Raw genomic sequence first — 16,586 nt, 5'->3', positions numbered from 1 at the left:
TCCCCCAAAACTTCTCAATCATTTGCCTAAATAAAAAAATAGCCTTATTGTTGACCTCCCTGGCATAAAGCTGAACTGATTTTGTAAAACACTCATTTCATGTCTTTGTCGTTGCTCAATCACTCTCTTCCACAGCTTCATAGTGTGACTCATAATTTTGATCCCTCAATAGTTCATACAGTTTTGTATGTCTCTTTTGTCTTTGTAAAAAGGTACCACAATATTTTTTCTCCATACGTCTAGCATTTTCTTTGTTCTCAACATCTTGTTGAGCAGCTTGGTCAACCAGAAAATGCTAATTTCTCCCATGCACTTCCAAACTTCTATCGGGATACCATCTGGTTCTAAAGCATTTCCTATCTTCATCCTTCTCAAAGCTTCTGTCACTTGAAATATCCTAATCTTGCCAATGTATCTATAACCTCCAAGCTCTTTTATGTCAAATGTTTCTCCTAATACTGTGCTCTCAAAGTGTTTGCCATTTAAAATAAATTTAAAATAAATTTGCCACCTTTTGTTAACCTCGTCATCGTTCACCAACACCCTCTAATCCTCATTCTTAATGCATTTAATCTGATTTAGATCCCTATACTTCTTTCTCTCTTTTTTGCTAGTTTGAAGACATCTTTTTCGCCTTCTCTTGTCCCCAATATATTGTATAGATCATCATATGCCTTAAGTTTAGAATTATTGTGTAGATCATCTTATATTAAACATGCAATGCTCAATAAAAACCAACCCTTAATAATTTGTAGTTGGCAGTAAGCAATGAAAAAAAAAAAACCCTAATTATTCTCCAATGCAAATTAAGGCACAAATTAGAAGGCTAACCTTGCAATACTCCAAGCAATCACCTTCTCCATGAGCTTAGAAGCCATTGTTGATGTTAATTTCTGACCAATTATTGGAAGGATGGCATCGAGGGCATTTTTGAGAAAACCCGGCATCCTTGATCAACTGATCATTGCTATGGATGAGTTCCTGGGCATTGCTAAGCAACTCGACAACCATATTTGTTTTTAGGTCATGCTTTACCATGAGTATGCGGGGCCCACAATTTCCTTGCTCTTTTAGTGGGCGAGGTATCATACCATCTTTGTTTGCAGGAAAAGAGCAGGATGGATCCACCCAAATATGTCTGTCAGCAAACAAAACTCGGCTATCCAAACCAACTCTGCTTCCAGCCATGCATGTTTGCTCATTCCCATCCTGAGAACAATCTTTCGAAACTTGAACCTGGGTCCTTTTGTCGTCTGGTGGTCAGCAGTTTTGGCCTCACTGCCTTTGGGGTGGGGGCAATTGTGGCTGCCATGCAAGGAAAACCATACAAATACTACAGCTGAGTATGAATTAAAAATCAAGGTTTGAATATCATATACAGAATGAACAAACACATGGGAAATTATTGTGTGCCACCACCACCCCCTAGAGCACGCCCATTGATGTTCCCCCCACCTCAGAAACCATTTCCAAGCCATAAGAGTGACCAAAAAAGTTCCCAAATAAACCACAGATAAACAGTCTATTGAAAAAAATTCAATTAGAGATCTCAAAATGCTCCAAATACACCGTCACCCCAAACTGAGTCTAGACTGTCCATTTGAATGACCGAATTTATGATGTAGGGAATTTAGAGAGTTTAGGGACCTCCAAATCAAATATTATTTAGAGGAGAATGATTCGGAGGCTATTGGAGTTTTATTGGTCACTCACACACCTTCAATATGTTTTTGATGTTGGGGGGGGGGGGCGAAGATCATTTTATATATTATCAGGCAACTGATAAAAGAAAAAGAAGTCATGCAAACTACAGTCCACTCAACTAAACCCAAATTCAGCATCTAGATAAAATCTGATGACATTTCAATCCAATATCCATTAAGTCACTCACTATTCCATGACCACTGACATATATGCACAGGATTTCCAAAATAAGAGTTGAAATATGGGTATTGGAGTATTATTGGTCCCTCGCACATCTTCAATATGGTTTTTGAGGTTGTGGGGGGGGGAGAGATCATTTTATTTATATATATATATATATATATATACATGACTAAACAATTAAACAGTTTAGGACAAGGTAAAAAGTTTCGGATATCCAAATAAGGTTTACATGGAACTTTCGTCACGAAAATGTCTCCTGTTGCTTCTTTTAAAATGATATTATCAGGCAACTGATAAAAGAAAAAGAAGTGATGAAAACTACATTCCACTCAACTAAACCCAAATTCAGCATCTAGATAAAATCTGATGACATTTTCAATCCAATAGAAACTTTTTTTTGAATACGGATTTCAATCCAATAGAAACTTCCATTAAGTCACACACTCTTCCATGTCCACTGACATATATGGACAGGATATCCAAAGTAAGAGTTGAAATACCAATATAAATGTCCGTCAGAGTTCAGCTCTGACTTTTCTTCGTACAGATCAGCTCGCCGAACTCCTAAGAATTGAAGCACCAATAAGAACTGAAGGGTATGCATAAACTCCAGATAGTGGAATCGAATGAAAAATTAATAGACAAGAAAACAAACATAAGCACATCTAGAATGGTCAGGCCAATATTGACTAACCCCCTAGCCTGCATTCCACCTCGCTTCCCAAATTCTGTTCAGCATGAATTTTTTCAGCAATAGGAAGAACCTGATGCAACAAGGACATCACTTGTTTGACACTGGCTTCTATGTCCTTCCCACTGGCCTAAAAGGAAACCAAGCCAGGCAGTCTCTAAGAAAATGCTCCACAGAAATAAATATTTTTATGTATATGTTCACATACGAGAAAGAGGGATAAATTGTGAAGAAAAAACAAGGAACATAGAAAGCAAAGGCATGAGAACTTTGATCACCAAGCTTAAACCCATTACCAAAAATAAAAATTAAAATAAATCCCTCTAAATTAAATAAAAGAACCCAAGAAGTTCCCCAGAGAAATTAGCAACCCCAATAAAGCATCTATGATTAAAAGTAAATGAATAGAATAACCAGTGTACCCACCCCCGACCAAAAAAAGAAAATAAAAAGCCCTTTTTATCATGTATGTTTCTTCTCCGATCACAATATCGATCACTGCACAGAGATTCACATAAGAGTCTTGGCTTTCTTGGTATGAGGCAGTCGGATGGGAATAAAACCAGGGATGTGGCGTTGCCATGTTAACGCCCTAACCATTCAAGACCAGTGCTCAGTCCCATCGAGTCTTTTCATACATTAGATTTATTTACCATCTGCTAATGTATGTGGAACAATAGCGCTTCTTCCCACATTTTGAACAAATAACTATGCCATCATGTTCTCTCCGTTGACACTGGTGGCACCCTTGCTTTTTGAGTTCCTTACTATTACTAGCAACATCCTAAAAACAGAGTTCACAGCATTTAAAAACTTCATTAGTTCAACAATAGATAGTAAATGTCACTTGAATGAGAAAAAACAATTGATAATAAATGGCAACCACAAATATGTAATGTCTACAGAAAAGCACAATAGGGGATGAAACAAGGAAATTAGGAAACTTTGGGCTAAAGATGATTTGCAGGATTTGAACTCGTATGGTAATTTTTATGGAACATACACCCATATTGTTTACTTGGTCAGCACATGCCAAGAATGTATCACAGGAAGATTGCATCCCTCACTAATTTATTTATAATAATATGACAGGACTAGTTAGAGGAAGCCCATTCCCAAAAACAACAAACCCCCCCCCCCCCCCCCCAACCACCCCCAGAAAATATTATCCCAGTTGTCCAATATTATGTTTGCATTACTATTTTTTTGTTTCTCCAGTGTACAAATCTCTAATCATCAATATGTGTCAAACATCTGATGTAATAAATGTAATAGCAAAACTTCAATAGTAGCATGAACAAGTAAAAAAAAAAAAAGTGACATGAATAACCCAACATATGCCATCATAACTGTGTGGTTTTATAAATTTATAGATTGTAAACCTATATAATCATCATTATGTTTTAGCCTTAGTTCTTTACAAAAAGTTATATCATATTAATGTGTTCTCATTCTCAAGTGCAACTATTTTATTAAGAATTATAAAAGCATTACCTCAAGTCATACATAGCAGCGCGCGCGCGCACACACACACACACATATATATCGTCACCATCAAAGCCTTTTCCCAACTAATTGGGGTTGGCTACACGAATCATAGTCCGCCATTCTGCTCTATTAAAGGTCATACCTTCAATGAGGCCATAAGGGCCATACCCTCAGTGAGAAAAGATATGGGGGCTTATGCCCTCATATGGCCCTTGGCATAGCAAAATGGCAGACCAGGATTCGTGTAGCCGATCCTAAATAGTTGGAAGAAGACTTTGATGATGAATGTGAAAATATATATATATGTGTGTGTGTGTGTGTGTATGTGTGTGTGTGTATGTATTTTCTATAAGGCCTAGGCTTTATGAAAACAAAATAAATCCTCACCTAGAATCCTCATCCAAAAAAGCACTTTGGGCATCGAAAATCTCGATGATGGCTCTAAAAATCAATTTGCAACACCGACTAGAAATTTTGAAGCTCAAAAATATGGTACAGATCTTGCGTACCAGTGAACACTTATTTTAGGGCAAAATGGACGGACCAGATAATGTGTTACAATATACACTATTTTTAGGGCTTGAAATCCTAATTTTTTATCACAACCATAATGGTCAAGACCGAGATGATCGATTTGAAGGTTTTCCGATGCCAGAACTACAATTTGCGGTGAGCTTTGAAGTGAGGCTTTACTTATTTTGATAAGGCTGCAGCCCTATCAAAATAAGAGAGAGAGAGAGAGAGAAAAATGCGAGAGGTTTATGTAAGGTTGCAACCTTAAGTTATAGAAGTAAGGTGCACCGCAAAAATCCATTAAAATGAGTATTCCAAAATTGGAAAACCTTCCAATTGGTCATCTCGACCTCGAGATTTATGGATATAAAGAAAAAAAGAATTTCAAGTCCTAAAAATTGTGCATCTCGTAACAAGTTATCTAGACCGTCTATTTTCAAGATTTTCAAGTGTTTAACGATATGCTCGATCTGCACTATTTTTTAAAATTTTAAATTTCATAACTAGGGTTGAATATAGATTTTCAAGCCATCATAAAGTCTTTGATGCGGGAATTAAATCTTCCAACAAAATTTAGAGGTACACCTTACTTATATAGTATAAGGTGGGTACCTTATACAAACCTCACCCATACATGCATACAGATATACATACATACATATATATATATAGCTTTCCTAAATGCCCAATATTCTAGATTGAATTTGGGCTGATCGACGCCCTGTATTTTGCGATCGAATTTTATTTCTAATTTTTTATAGAAATCAGATGGATAAAAAAATGGGTGTTTACAAATTTCATCAAGATGCATCCAAATAAAATACAAAAAAGAAAAGAAAAATGATTAGTGAAAATGACCAAACTGCCCCAGCTTTTTTCTAGGGGTAGTTCGGTGATTTTTAGGTTTCACAACATTTAATGTAATTCAACTCATAGAAAAAAATAAAAAAACGTCACACAACATGGGACATCAGATCATCATGTTTCGATCACAATCGTTGGACGTTCGCTAAAGTAAACACAATAGGGAATCTCTGCAGTAAGACCATTTATTTTGGTATAAGAAGGTCACAATCATTATCAACCATTAGATGTGAAATCGGACAGTTGAAGATATGTTAGTGATTAGGCACAAAATCAATAATAAATTTTCTCAAATGTTGTGCCCCACTTCAATTTGTCTAATTTCACATCAATGGCTAATAGTGATTGTGACCTCCTTGTACCGAAGTGAATAATCTTATAAGGGGAGTAATTTCATGTCACCATGTCACTGAAATATAATGAAATCACACTTCCAAAAAACCATGTTTGTGGCATTTGTATGACACTAATAATTGCACACACCCTCTATTTATCCTAATAATCAATTCTCAAAAAAATAAAATTCAATTTGCAAATTAGATATGGTCAAAATGAGCCCCCCTCCAACAATGAATCTAGACCATTCATTTAGTGAATTTCAAGATCTAAGCCTTTACGAACTCAAAATCATTTTTTTCCTTTTTAATAGTGTTCATCCAATGATAATAAAGGCATCTAAAATATTTTGAAGGTGGAAAATACTTCCAAAGCTTAGATCTAAGAATCTCACTAAAATGGACGGCTTATGTTGATTGGGCTAAAAAAACACTTTCTAGGGTGTGTTTTCAAATTTTACTTTTTTGTGATTGTTCATTATAATAAAAAAGAATATATATTTAAAAATTGGGGTCAAACAAATGGCTCTAACATGGTTTTTGAAGATCGTTTCATTATATTGCTATAGAAAAGTTGCATGAGATCATTCCCTTGTATATGTATAAATGTGTGCCGGTGTGTGTGTGATTGCCTTAAGCCTTGAACCAATTAATTCCATTGTATATTACTATCATTTTGATTAACTTTTTTAATTATTTTACTCTTTATGCAAACTTCAAAACTGATAACTGAAATTGATTCACACATTCAAAGCATATTAAGTGAATGTGGAGAACAACTTTCAAAGAGAAAAAGATGAACATGGGAAAGAAAAATGAGTTATATACACTGCTCTTGAAAAAATGAGCTTCAAACAAATCATGGAACAATGAGCTTCATATGCAAGAGGTACCATTTTACTGGCAAGAACCCACAGAACAGAGGAATATTGAGATATGCCTGCCCAAATAAGTTAAATGAAGAACTTCGAATAAAAGCAACTACTTTTCTTTGACAATTGCAAATGCAACATTATCAAAAAAAAAAAAAAGACAATTGCAAATGCAACTTCTTACGAAGCTTGAACTCCATGTTATTATAAGAAAGTAATAAAGCCGAGAATTATTGGCCTGGCCATCATGAAGTAAGAAAGATAAAGAGCAAATTGAAAAGACAAGCCAATGATATTTGTATACTACCATAAAATTCCAAGTTCTAGAAAGCACAACAAGAAATAAGAATAAATTGCATAAGCACCATGCATTATCCTTAAAGTTCAAACAACAAAATTTTCAAGACAAGACAATAATATTCTTATACTACCATAAAATTCCAAGCTCTGGAAAACACAATGAGCAGATCAAAAAGGAGATGAAGCAAAATAAGACTCATAAATGATTAATCAGTGAGAAATTATATCCACAACGCAATGAGAAACCAATCGCTTGCTTTGATTTCCTTTCCTTAAAATGTTCCAGAAACCCTGATGCAGAATCACACAAAACTACCAAACCTTGAACCTTGCCAACACATTGAACAAATTCAAAACCAAACAAAGATCACAGCCTTTCATACAATAAAACCCCGCTTACTTATTCAGGTAAACTGCAATGAAAAGCCAAAGTCACTATTTAGCCCACCTCTCGCTTGAATTCACCATCTTTACCACAATCTGATTTTCTATTATAGGTATTCTCTTCCGCTTACCTTATCCACACATCTACAACCTTTTCCTCTTGGATTAACCCATTTTCTCTCCCATAAGAACTCTTTACTCTTCTTGACTACAATTTTCTCTACCACAACTCTTCTTCCTCCCAACCTTAATTTCTTTCTCATCGGAATAATTTCTTTCTCATCGGAACTTTCTTCCATCTAACCCCACTTTCTCTCTCATCATGACTCTTCTTCATCCCAACCCCTTTCTCTCTCTCATCATAACTCTTCTCCCCCTCAAGTTTATTTCCTCTCTCATCAGAAATCTTCTTCCTCCCAACCCCATTTTCTCTTTCATCAGAACTCTTCCTCTAATCTAATCTATGCTTTATTTCTAAGCTATGCCCTAAATCGCTCCTCTTTTTTCTTTTTGTCCATTTTGGTCATTTGATAATTTAATCATTTCCTATAAAATATCAAATTTTCTTTCTTACACCCCTAAAAAGAAACCCCAAACCTCAAACAGATGGTTTTGAGTTATAAGGTCGCAGATAGAACCTCCTTTTCCATTTTTGGCCATGTTCCTAAGCTTTTCTTTTCACACTAATGCATCTACTTTTGTTTTGTAGTTTATGAATGCAACTACTTTATAATTTTCACTCCATAGACAATCATGAAACTGCAAATAAAACGCAATTTTGCTCAGCATTTCACCGCATCACCAATAGGAAATAAGAAAAAGCACCATCCAAATCAGAATAAAATTAATAAACAAATAAATTACACAATCAACATATTTTATAATTAAACAAGAAATGATCATGATATTTGTTATCATTCATATGCTGCCCAAGAAATTCAAAGCTCAGAAGGCGAAAATAAGCAGAATGGGCAAGAGATTCTGATACAGTCCAAGACTGTATCATTTGGTATCAGAGCGAGGTCCTGGTATGCCTCAGAAGGCTCAGTACATACAATGAATGGAAGAAAAAATCGAAATCGTGAAGAAGCAGTGCAGCAACCCTCGGTGCAGTTAATTACGAGCACTTAGTCTCCCATTTGAATAAAATTTGATAGAATTGAATATTTCATTTAAGATTTAGGAGTTATCCAATTTGAGTGGCTACATCCAAAAACAGCAATGCTCAATCATGCAAAACTGTGATCATCTAAAGATTCTCAAGCTTCCACAGTGTAAATTCAAAGTTTTGAACAATAAATAACATAAAAGCAAATCCAATTTTCCATGGAAAAAACTAAAAAGTCACTAACTACACAGGTAAAATAGCTGGGACAGCCAAACTCACTACTAAACTCACCTGTATCTTCGATTTACCATCTGTACGATAATCTAAACTCACCTCTCGCTTTGATTTACCGTCTTTACGATAGTCTGATTTCTCATTATTGGACCCGATTTTGCCTCTTCCTTCCATCCCTTCGTCCTTCTTCTTCTTCGTAGTCAGCTCAGCCGTATTGTCCCTATCATAATCACCGCTCTTTCCCCTTAATAGACTGAATCCAATTTGTTTTCTCATCAGCACGGCCAACCCTGTTTTCTCTCTCATCAGAACTCTACAACTCAATCAATCTCACCCCATTTTCTCTCTCATCAGAATTCTCCCTCGTAATTAATCTCATTCCATTTTTTCTCTCACAATAACTGTCCCTCTCGATTGACCGAACCACCCCATTCTCTCTCTCACTATAACTCCTCTTCATGTCCTTCGATTGAAACCCCTTTTCTCTCTTACCAGAACTCTCATCTCCCTCCTTCGATTGAACCCCATTTTCTCTCTCTTGAGAACCTTCGTCTCTTTTAACTCTTTTAACCCATTTATATCTCCTCTCTCATCAGAGACCTTTCTCTTAGTTCTTTGAACCCCTTTTTCTCCCTCGTTTGAAACATTCTTCCTTTTAATTGTTTCATTTTTCCTTATTTCTCTAGTGTGCACCCAGTGGTACATACAGTAACCGCCATGGCCTGGTAATGCCATGGCCTTGCATCTCCATCTCCTGCCGTCCAATCTCTTGCATCTGCAATCTGGTGAGACTTCCATTGCAGAAAAGAACAAAAATAATAGCACTGGGAAAACGGGAAGAACGAAAACCTCAGTGTGCAGACCTGTAGCGGTTTACGTTCTCGGAAGCGCGGGACTGTACATGATGATACATGTAACATGAGTGCTGTGTGCTTCATATAACGTCAAGAATTGACACATGAGATGAGGAGAACGGTTCATAAACATAAGAAAAACCTCAAAAATTTCACTAAAATAGATTGTTTTGATGCTCAAATATCTGCAAATTGATTACCACGATTTCAATATGCATAAAAAAAAAAAAAAAAGAGTTTAAGTTTGGAAAAATATCTCCATCGACCATATTTTTAACTTTAATTTCTTTCTAAACCCAAAATTTCAAATCCTATCTTCTAACCCCTCAAATAAGATCTATTTTTATTCCAAATTTTAGTCCAAACAAATTAAAAAATATACCTTTTTTCTATCTCTTCTCCTCATGTTTTCAATCTCTCTCCTTATGTTTTCTCTCTCTAGACTCGTGACGCTCAAAACCCCTCTCTTCTTCTTCTTACCCACCTTCTCTCAGCGGGGCCGCTGGTGGTGGCGGAGGGCTGGCAGTGGCACCGCTGATGGTGGCGGAGGGCTGGCAGTGGTGCTAGAGGAGGTGTTGGTGGCGGTAGGTAGAGAGAGAGGGGTTTGGGAGGTTTGAATCAACACATATCCTTTTTAGAGAGAGAGAGAGAGAAGTTTTTTAGAGAGAGAAAAGCAAGAGCCAGGCTCAGGCTTCGGCGGTGGAATAATTCATCGAAAACTTGAAGATCTTGGAGGGCGCCTTGGGTGACAAGCCCTTCTTTGGTGGGTAGAAATTAGGGTTCGTGGACATTGTCGTGGTGCCTTTCATTTGCTGGTTCAAAAGAATTTTTTAAGTTTGTTAAGTTTGTTTGGGTCAAAAGAATTAGTAAAAAATAAATAAAATATGTCTTGCGGGTTAGGATATATAATAGAGTGAAATTTTATGTAGTAAGATAGGTTTTACAACCTTGAGTGAATGGGCGTTAGGATATATAATAGAGTGAAATTTTATGTAGTAAAATAGATTTTACAACCTTGAGTGAATGGAAAAATGAAAGTTGAAAATGAGGTCTATGGGGATATTTTCCCTATAAGTGTATCTTATAATATATTTTTTTACCATCAATTTCCAAGATCTTAAAGTTTTTATAGATCTGCTTGATCTATACTATTTTTGAAGCTTTAAATTTTATAATTAGAGATGAAAATATATTTTAAAGTTATATAAAGATTCAAGTATTAAAACCACATCGACACTATTTGAAGGCGTGCTTTGATTGTATATAATCTCGGCTGTATACAAACCACACATTTTCCTTTTTACTTAAATTGACAAAGGTTTGAGCCGGTTCATTAAGCCACCCAATTCAATTGGGCAACCGGCTACGGATGCAACCTTTTAATAAAATGACGCTCGCTGCAATTAATAAAGGAAGGGTTTTCTATGCGACCCCATCCACATATATAGTAATTGTGACCCCTAGCCTCAGCAATCAAATTTGAGTAGATGGCTTGAGTAACAATGTCACAAGCTAGCACTTAATCATCATATATCGATAAGTGTTTTTGTCACGACCCCGCTCCGTACCGTCCCTGCCAGACTCATAGAAGGCTAGTCTTGGGCGCATCGAATGACAATAGGGCGTGGGGTCACCCGGGTTGGAGTGCGTTCAATCACTTGGAAAAAGAGGAATTTCCAGTATCAAAGTCAACAACTAAATAAATGAAAAACAATACACATAACAATAATCTGCTGGACAACCAAGTCTCAAGATACATATAACAGTCTAAACCAGTACATATAAGTCCAAGGCACAAAAGGTAAAACATCAAGACATATTTCAAATCAAAATGGACTATATATGGCCTAATCGCCAAGTAAAACATATAATGTGAAAATGAGCTTTGACAGGAGGGGAGTAACGGACCTCAAGCGCAATCACCAGGTTACATTGGCTATCACTCTACATAGAGGATAAGTTGAAAGAGTGAGCTATAAAGTCCAGTAAATAGATATAGGTGTCATGTATTTATGTGTATAATTATTTTATCATGACAATAATCAGGTTTTTATGCTAATCTTGCAAAGCATAGAGTCATGAGTCAAATTCATATTTAACAGTTTTATTTTTTATTCATAGAATTTTTATTTTTATTTTATTCTATAAATAAATTTGAAGCAAAATTTGGGGCATGCATAGATCTAACAAGGGTGTATATGATAAAACATATATATTTTTTATGATACAAAATTACCATAATACCCCTATAAATTATAGGGGCATTTTGGTCAATTATTTTTACATAAATCATTATTGTTTTATTTTTTCCAGGTTTGCCCTATTTTTCTGATGGGATGTCCCAAATTTCATAAAAAAATGTCTTGTAGAAAAAAAATGATAAATAAAACAATGTTTAACGTGACATTGTGGTATGAATAACCATAGCCGTTTGATTCAGATCGAACGACTAAGAAGTGGGGTTGCATATAACTTATATGTTGTTGGATCACATAGAAACCCTTCCTATTAATAAATAGGTTGTGGTTTGTATAGAGCCGAGGATCTAAACAATCAAAGTAGAGCCCACCTTCAAATAGTATCAAGAAATGTGGTTTCAAATAATGGAAATCTTTGTGATAGCCTTAAACTATATTTTCATCTCTAATTGTAAAATTTAAAGCTTTAAAAATAGTGTAGAACGAGAAGATTTATGAAAACTTTAAAATGTTGAAAATTGTCAATCCAAAAATGTATTATAAGATGCACTATTTTCAGAACTTCAAATCCATTTTTTTCTCATGTCCATGCATCTTGTTGTCGAGATGATCGATTTGAGAATATAGGGCATCAAAACAACCTCTTTTAGTGAAATTTTTGATGTGCACTCTAATTTGATTGTTTAGAGCCTTGGCTCTATATAAACTGTTTCCTACAAAATATCATGTGAATATAGAACTTTTAACATTCTAAAAAGCTCCACCAATCAATTACATTCTAAGTAAAATGATAAACCTTTTTAACTTTAATAAAGGACACAATTTCCATGAGTCATAAGATTCCTATGTTAATGATTCATTTTTTAAATTGATTCTAGCGCCAAGGTTTGAAGGAAGAGCACGTATATTATGCTCCCTGGGATGCATAGTTTATTTCTACTCCTTCGATCCAATTTACTACTTCGAAAGATTTTTTCAATATGAAAATTTAGAAGCTACTTAGGAATCACTAGATAATTATTGTCAAAATGATAAAAAAAATTTTTAGACACTTAGATTTCATCCTCTAAAACCTAGATAGTTTCCATTCGATCTCTTTTTTTTTTTTTTTTTTTTTTCTGGAGTGCTTAGTGGATGCAATTGGAATTTTTTTTTATCAAGGTTAATCTATATATTAAAGAGGTTATATATCCCCAAAAATTGTGGTCCTAAAATTAATCCGAGATAGAATTTTACCCAAGAGAATAAATGGATTGTATATTGAAGAAGTGAAATATCTTTTGGTTTTAAGGAATATATAATCTCTAACATAGAGATCACTAATATATAAAAGTAAATAAATTTGTAAAATTTAAAATGATATGCACTATTTCTTTGTATGTTCAGTTTTTTTTTTATGTCCATATATCTCAAGATCGAGATAATCGGCTTTAAGGTATTTTTTGGGATTGAAAAAACCTTTTCTTGTGAATTTTTGAGATGCGTCTCGGTTTTGATTGTTTAGGGCTTCAATCTTGTAGAAACTTTTTCCTATAGAATATTAGCTGAGATTTTCTTTTTGAACTTAAATATTAGGCGGGAGTTAGCCACAATGTAGTTTGCCTGATGACCAAGGAAATTTTAGGAAGAATGAATATGGTGGGACCAATGGTTTAAAAAACAGATCGGTGACTCGGATCGGGCTTCCAAAAAATCGATTCGGATTGGCGAATCGGTGAATCAGCGATTCAGATTGGGAATCGGGTGAATCGGTCATAATAAAGCTTAAAAAAAATCCGAAAAAATTATTAAAATTCATTATAAATATTGTTTTTTAGGAATTCAATAAGAAATGAGGGTACTCCATTAAGAATTTTCATGTTTTTGAATGAATATGCGAATATTGATATGTTTTTTCCCTGCATGAATCTCCATTCAGCATTGAATTTACATCACACAAAAGGATAAACATATAATTATCATGGAATAAGTATATCAACATACATGGACTACAATAAAGCATAAAATTAGTAACATATGATCTAAAAATAAAATGATAGACGACGTTATTGTTCTTCTTGGTCACGCTGGTGCCGTTGATTGAATTCGTTTAACAATTCGTTGATTCGATCTAAAAACGAATCATCGATATTAGCAAGCGTCTGACTATTCTCAAATCCCTGAGTGTTAGTGTTTTGTTGTGTTCCCAATCTAAAATCCCTGAAGATTGTCTATCATTCATGCTCACCTGTACTGTCGTGCTCATCCCTACACTGTTGCTGAATAATATGGCTAGGATAGGGTGGCCTCAAAATCATCATCTCTCTCATTTTCTCTTTGAATAATATGGATTAAAAAAAAAAAAAACAAATTTTCAAAAAAATCGATCATGGATTAAAAAAAAAATCACAAATTTTCAAAAAATTCTATCATGGATTACAAAAAAAAATTCGATCATGGATTACAAAAAAAAAATCACAAATTTTCAAAAAATTCTATCATGGATTACAAAAAAAAATTCGATCATGGATTACAAAAAAAAACAAACAAAAAAAAACAAAAAATTCAATCGTGGATTACAAAAAAAGAAAAAAACAATTCGATCATGGGTTACAAAAAATTCAATCATGGATTACAAAAAACTCTATCATGAGTTACAAAAAAAGAAAAAAACAAAAAATTCGATCATGGATTACAAAAAAAAAAACAAACATTTCGATCATGGATTACAAAAAAAAAACAAACATTTTGATCATGTATTACAAAACATTCGATCATGGATTACAAAAAATTCTATCATGGGTTACAAAAAAAAAAAAAAAAACAAAAAATTCGATCATGGATTACAAGAAAAAAAAACAAACATTTCGATCATGGATTACAAAAAATTCGATCATGGATTACAAAAAAATCGATCAAGTATTACAAAAAAATCTATCATGGATTACAAAAAAAAAAAAAAAAAAAAAAAAAAAAAAAAAAAAAAAAAAAAAAAAAAAAAAAAATTCCATACGGGACTCGCCGATTCACTGTTCGGACTCGCCGATTCCGTACAGTGAATCGGCGAGTCACTGTACAAAATCGTCCGGTTCTCTCTAGAACTGGACGATTCCCGTTTGTTTCACCGATTCGATCCGTCCATTGCGATTCCCGAGTCGAACCAGGCGAGTCCGGTTCGACTCGGCGTTTTTTTAAACACTGGGTGGGACTATAAATTTTGTTCAACCTTCCTTCCCTCGTAGTTTTGACATTTTGGAGGGAAATGTTTTTGGGTACCATACAGTGACTTTTGGAAGGAAATGTTTTTGAATAGTGTAGGTGTAGATTTTTTGGAGGGAAATACTTTTGAATCATATACGTGGTGGGAAATTTTAGTATATATTTTACATGGGGATGCGGTTTGTATAGAGCCGAGGCTCTAAACAATCAATGTAAAGCGCACCTTCAACATTGGAAATCTTTGTGGTAGTTTTAAAATATATTTTCATCTGTAATTATAAATTTAAAGCTTCAAAAACAATGTACATCTAGCAGATGTATGAAAACTTGAAAATCTTGAAAATTGATAGTCAAAAAATGCATTACAATATGCACTATTTCCAAAACTTGAAATCTTTTTTTTTATTTGTATATTACAGTATGCACTATACCTTATTAAAGTGTATATAACTTTTGTATTATCAATTCCAATGTGTGAAAAATCTTCAAGCCCGTTGAATGGAGGGCTCATCACTGTTGAAAAATCTCAAAGCCTGTTGAATGGAGAGCTCATCACTGTTGAAAAATCTCAAAGCCCGTTGAATGGAGAGCTCATCACTGTTTTTCAAATGGGCGTGGTTTGTATAGAGCTGAGGCTCTAAATATTCAGAGTAAAACACCCCTTCAAATAGTATCGAGAAATATGGTTTCAATATTGAAAATCTTTGTGATAGCCTTAAAATATATTTTCATTTCTCATTATAAAATTTCAAGCTTAAAAAATAGTGTAGATTGAGCAGATTTTATGAGGACTTGAAAATTGATGGTCAAAAAATATATTACAAGATGCACTATTTCCAAAACTTGAAATCCATTTTTTTTCTCATGTTCATGCATCTTGATGTCGAGATGATCAATTTGAGGATATTTGAGCGTCAAAACAACATCTTCTAGTGAAAGTTTTGATGTGCGCTCTAATTTGATTGTTTAGAACCTTAGGCTCTACATAAACTTTTTCCTTTTCAAATTGAAGTATATTTTACTTTTATGTCCTTTCTCTAGTGGGCAATCTTTCTGTGTTCCCTTACCACATAAAACTTATATGTTTCTCCTTGTCCAAGAGTCAATTTTAAATGGAGGGTTAAGATTGCCTCGATCACAATGTCATGTCTCTAAACTATTTTATTTTTACCTTTTTTTTATATAAAACATTTTGACTCCAAAATTTGAGCCTCCAATCCTCTATTAAACTCACACTTGTAAAAATATTCTCAATAAAACAAAATAACTAAAATGCCTTTGAAAGTTTTAAGGGGTATTTCGATCATTATATTCTATCGAAAATATATTTTTAATATTTTTTTATAAGTGTGCTTCAATGAAAAGATGGTATGCACCAAATTTCATATTCATACAATTTGTATTAAAAGAATTAAAAATAGAAATACTATGAGGCGTCATATTTAGAAAATTGTATTAAAAGAATTAAAAATAGAAATACTATGAGGCGTCAGATTTAGGATCAAATAGTGAGTGGCTCACTTGATAAAAATTAGACGGCTAGATGGCAGGGGAAGCTCAGATCTTCTCTGCTGAAGGTGAAGTATAGAAACCTTTCCCTTCTCGACTTCCTTCTTAAAGACCCTTTTCATTCTTCCCCTCTCTTAGAGGTTATGTGAGT

The 16,586-nt window shown here is 34.3% G+C and overlaps 1 protein-coding gene across 34 annotated transcripts in view; it reads right to left on the bottom strand.

Moving 5' to 3' along the window:
• The window catches only part of LOC18442336 (En/Spm-like transposon), a 29,764-nt gene extending 19,420 nt beyond the window's left edge, over positions 1–10,344 (bottom strand). For 6 of the 34 annotated variants that reach the window (XM_088869228.1, XM_088869218.1, XM_088869214.1 and 3 more), the window contains exons 1-4: positions 3,005–4,188; positions 2,582–2,708; positions 2,388–2,451; positions 832–1,305 (exon numbers count right to left, since the gene is read on the bottom strand). Coding sequence is in view for 18 of the 34 variants with exons in the window: in XM_088869192.1 (XP_088725318.1) it covers positions 832–947 (116 nt within the window). In the remaining 16 variants the exon portion in view is untranslated. Of the gene's footprint in view, positions 1–831; positions 1,981–2,387; positions 2,452–2,581; positions 4,189–8,775; positions 9,572–9,912 lie in introns of those variants that run through there. The other 28 variants (XM_088869185.1, XM_088869128.1, XM_088869248.1 and 25 more) reach the window with 17 other exon arrangements.
• Between the last annotated feature and the right edge of the window lie 6,242 nt (positions 10,345–16,586).

Source organism: Amborella trichopoda, chromosome 1 (assembly GCF_054954075.1).
Source record: "Amborella trichopoda isolate Santa Cruz 75 chromosome 1, AtrichopodaSantaCruz75HAP2 v2.0, whole genome shotgun sequence".
In the NCBI taxonomy this organism is placed as follows: domain Eukaryota; kingdom Viridiplantae; phylum Streptophyta; class Magnoliopsida; order Amborellales; family Amborellaceae; genus Amborella; species Amborella trichopoda.
This window is presented reverse-complemented; position numbering and strand designations above follow the sequence as displayed.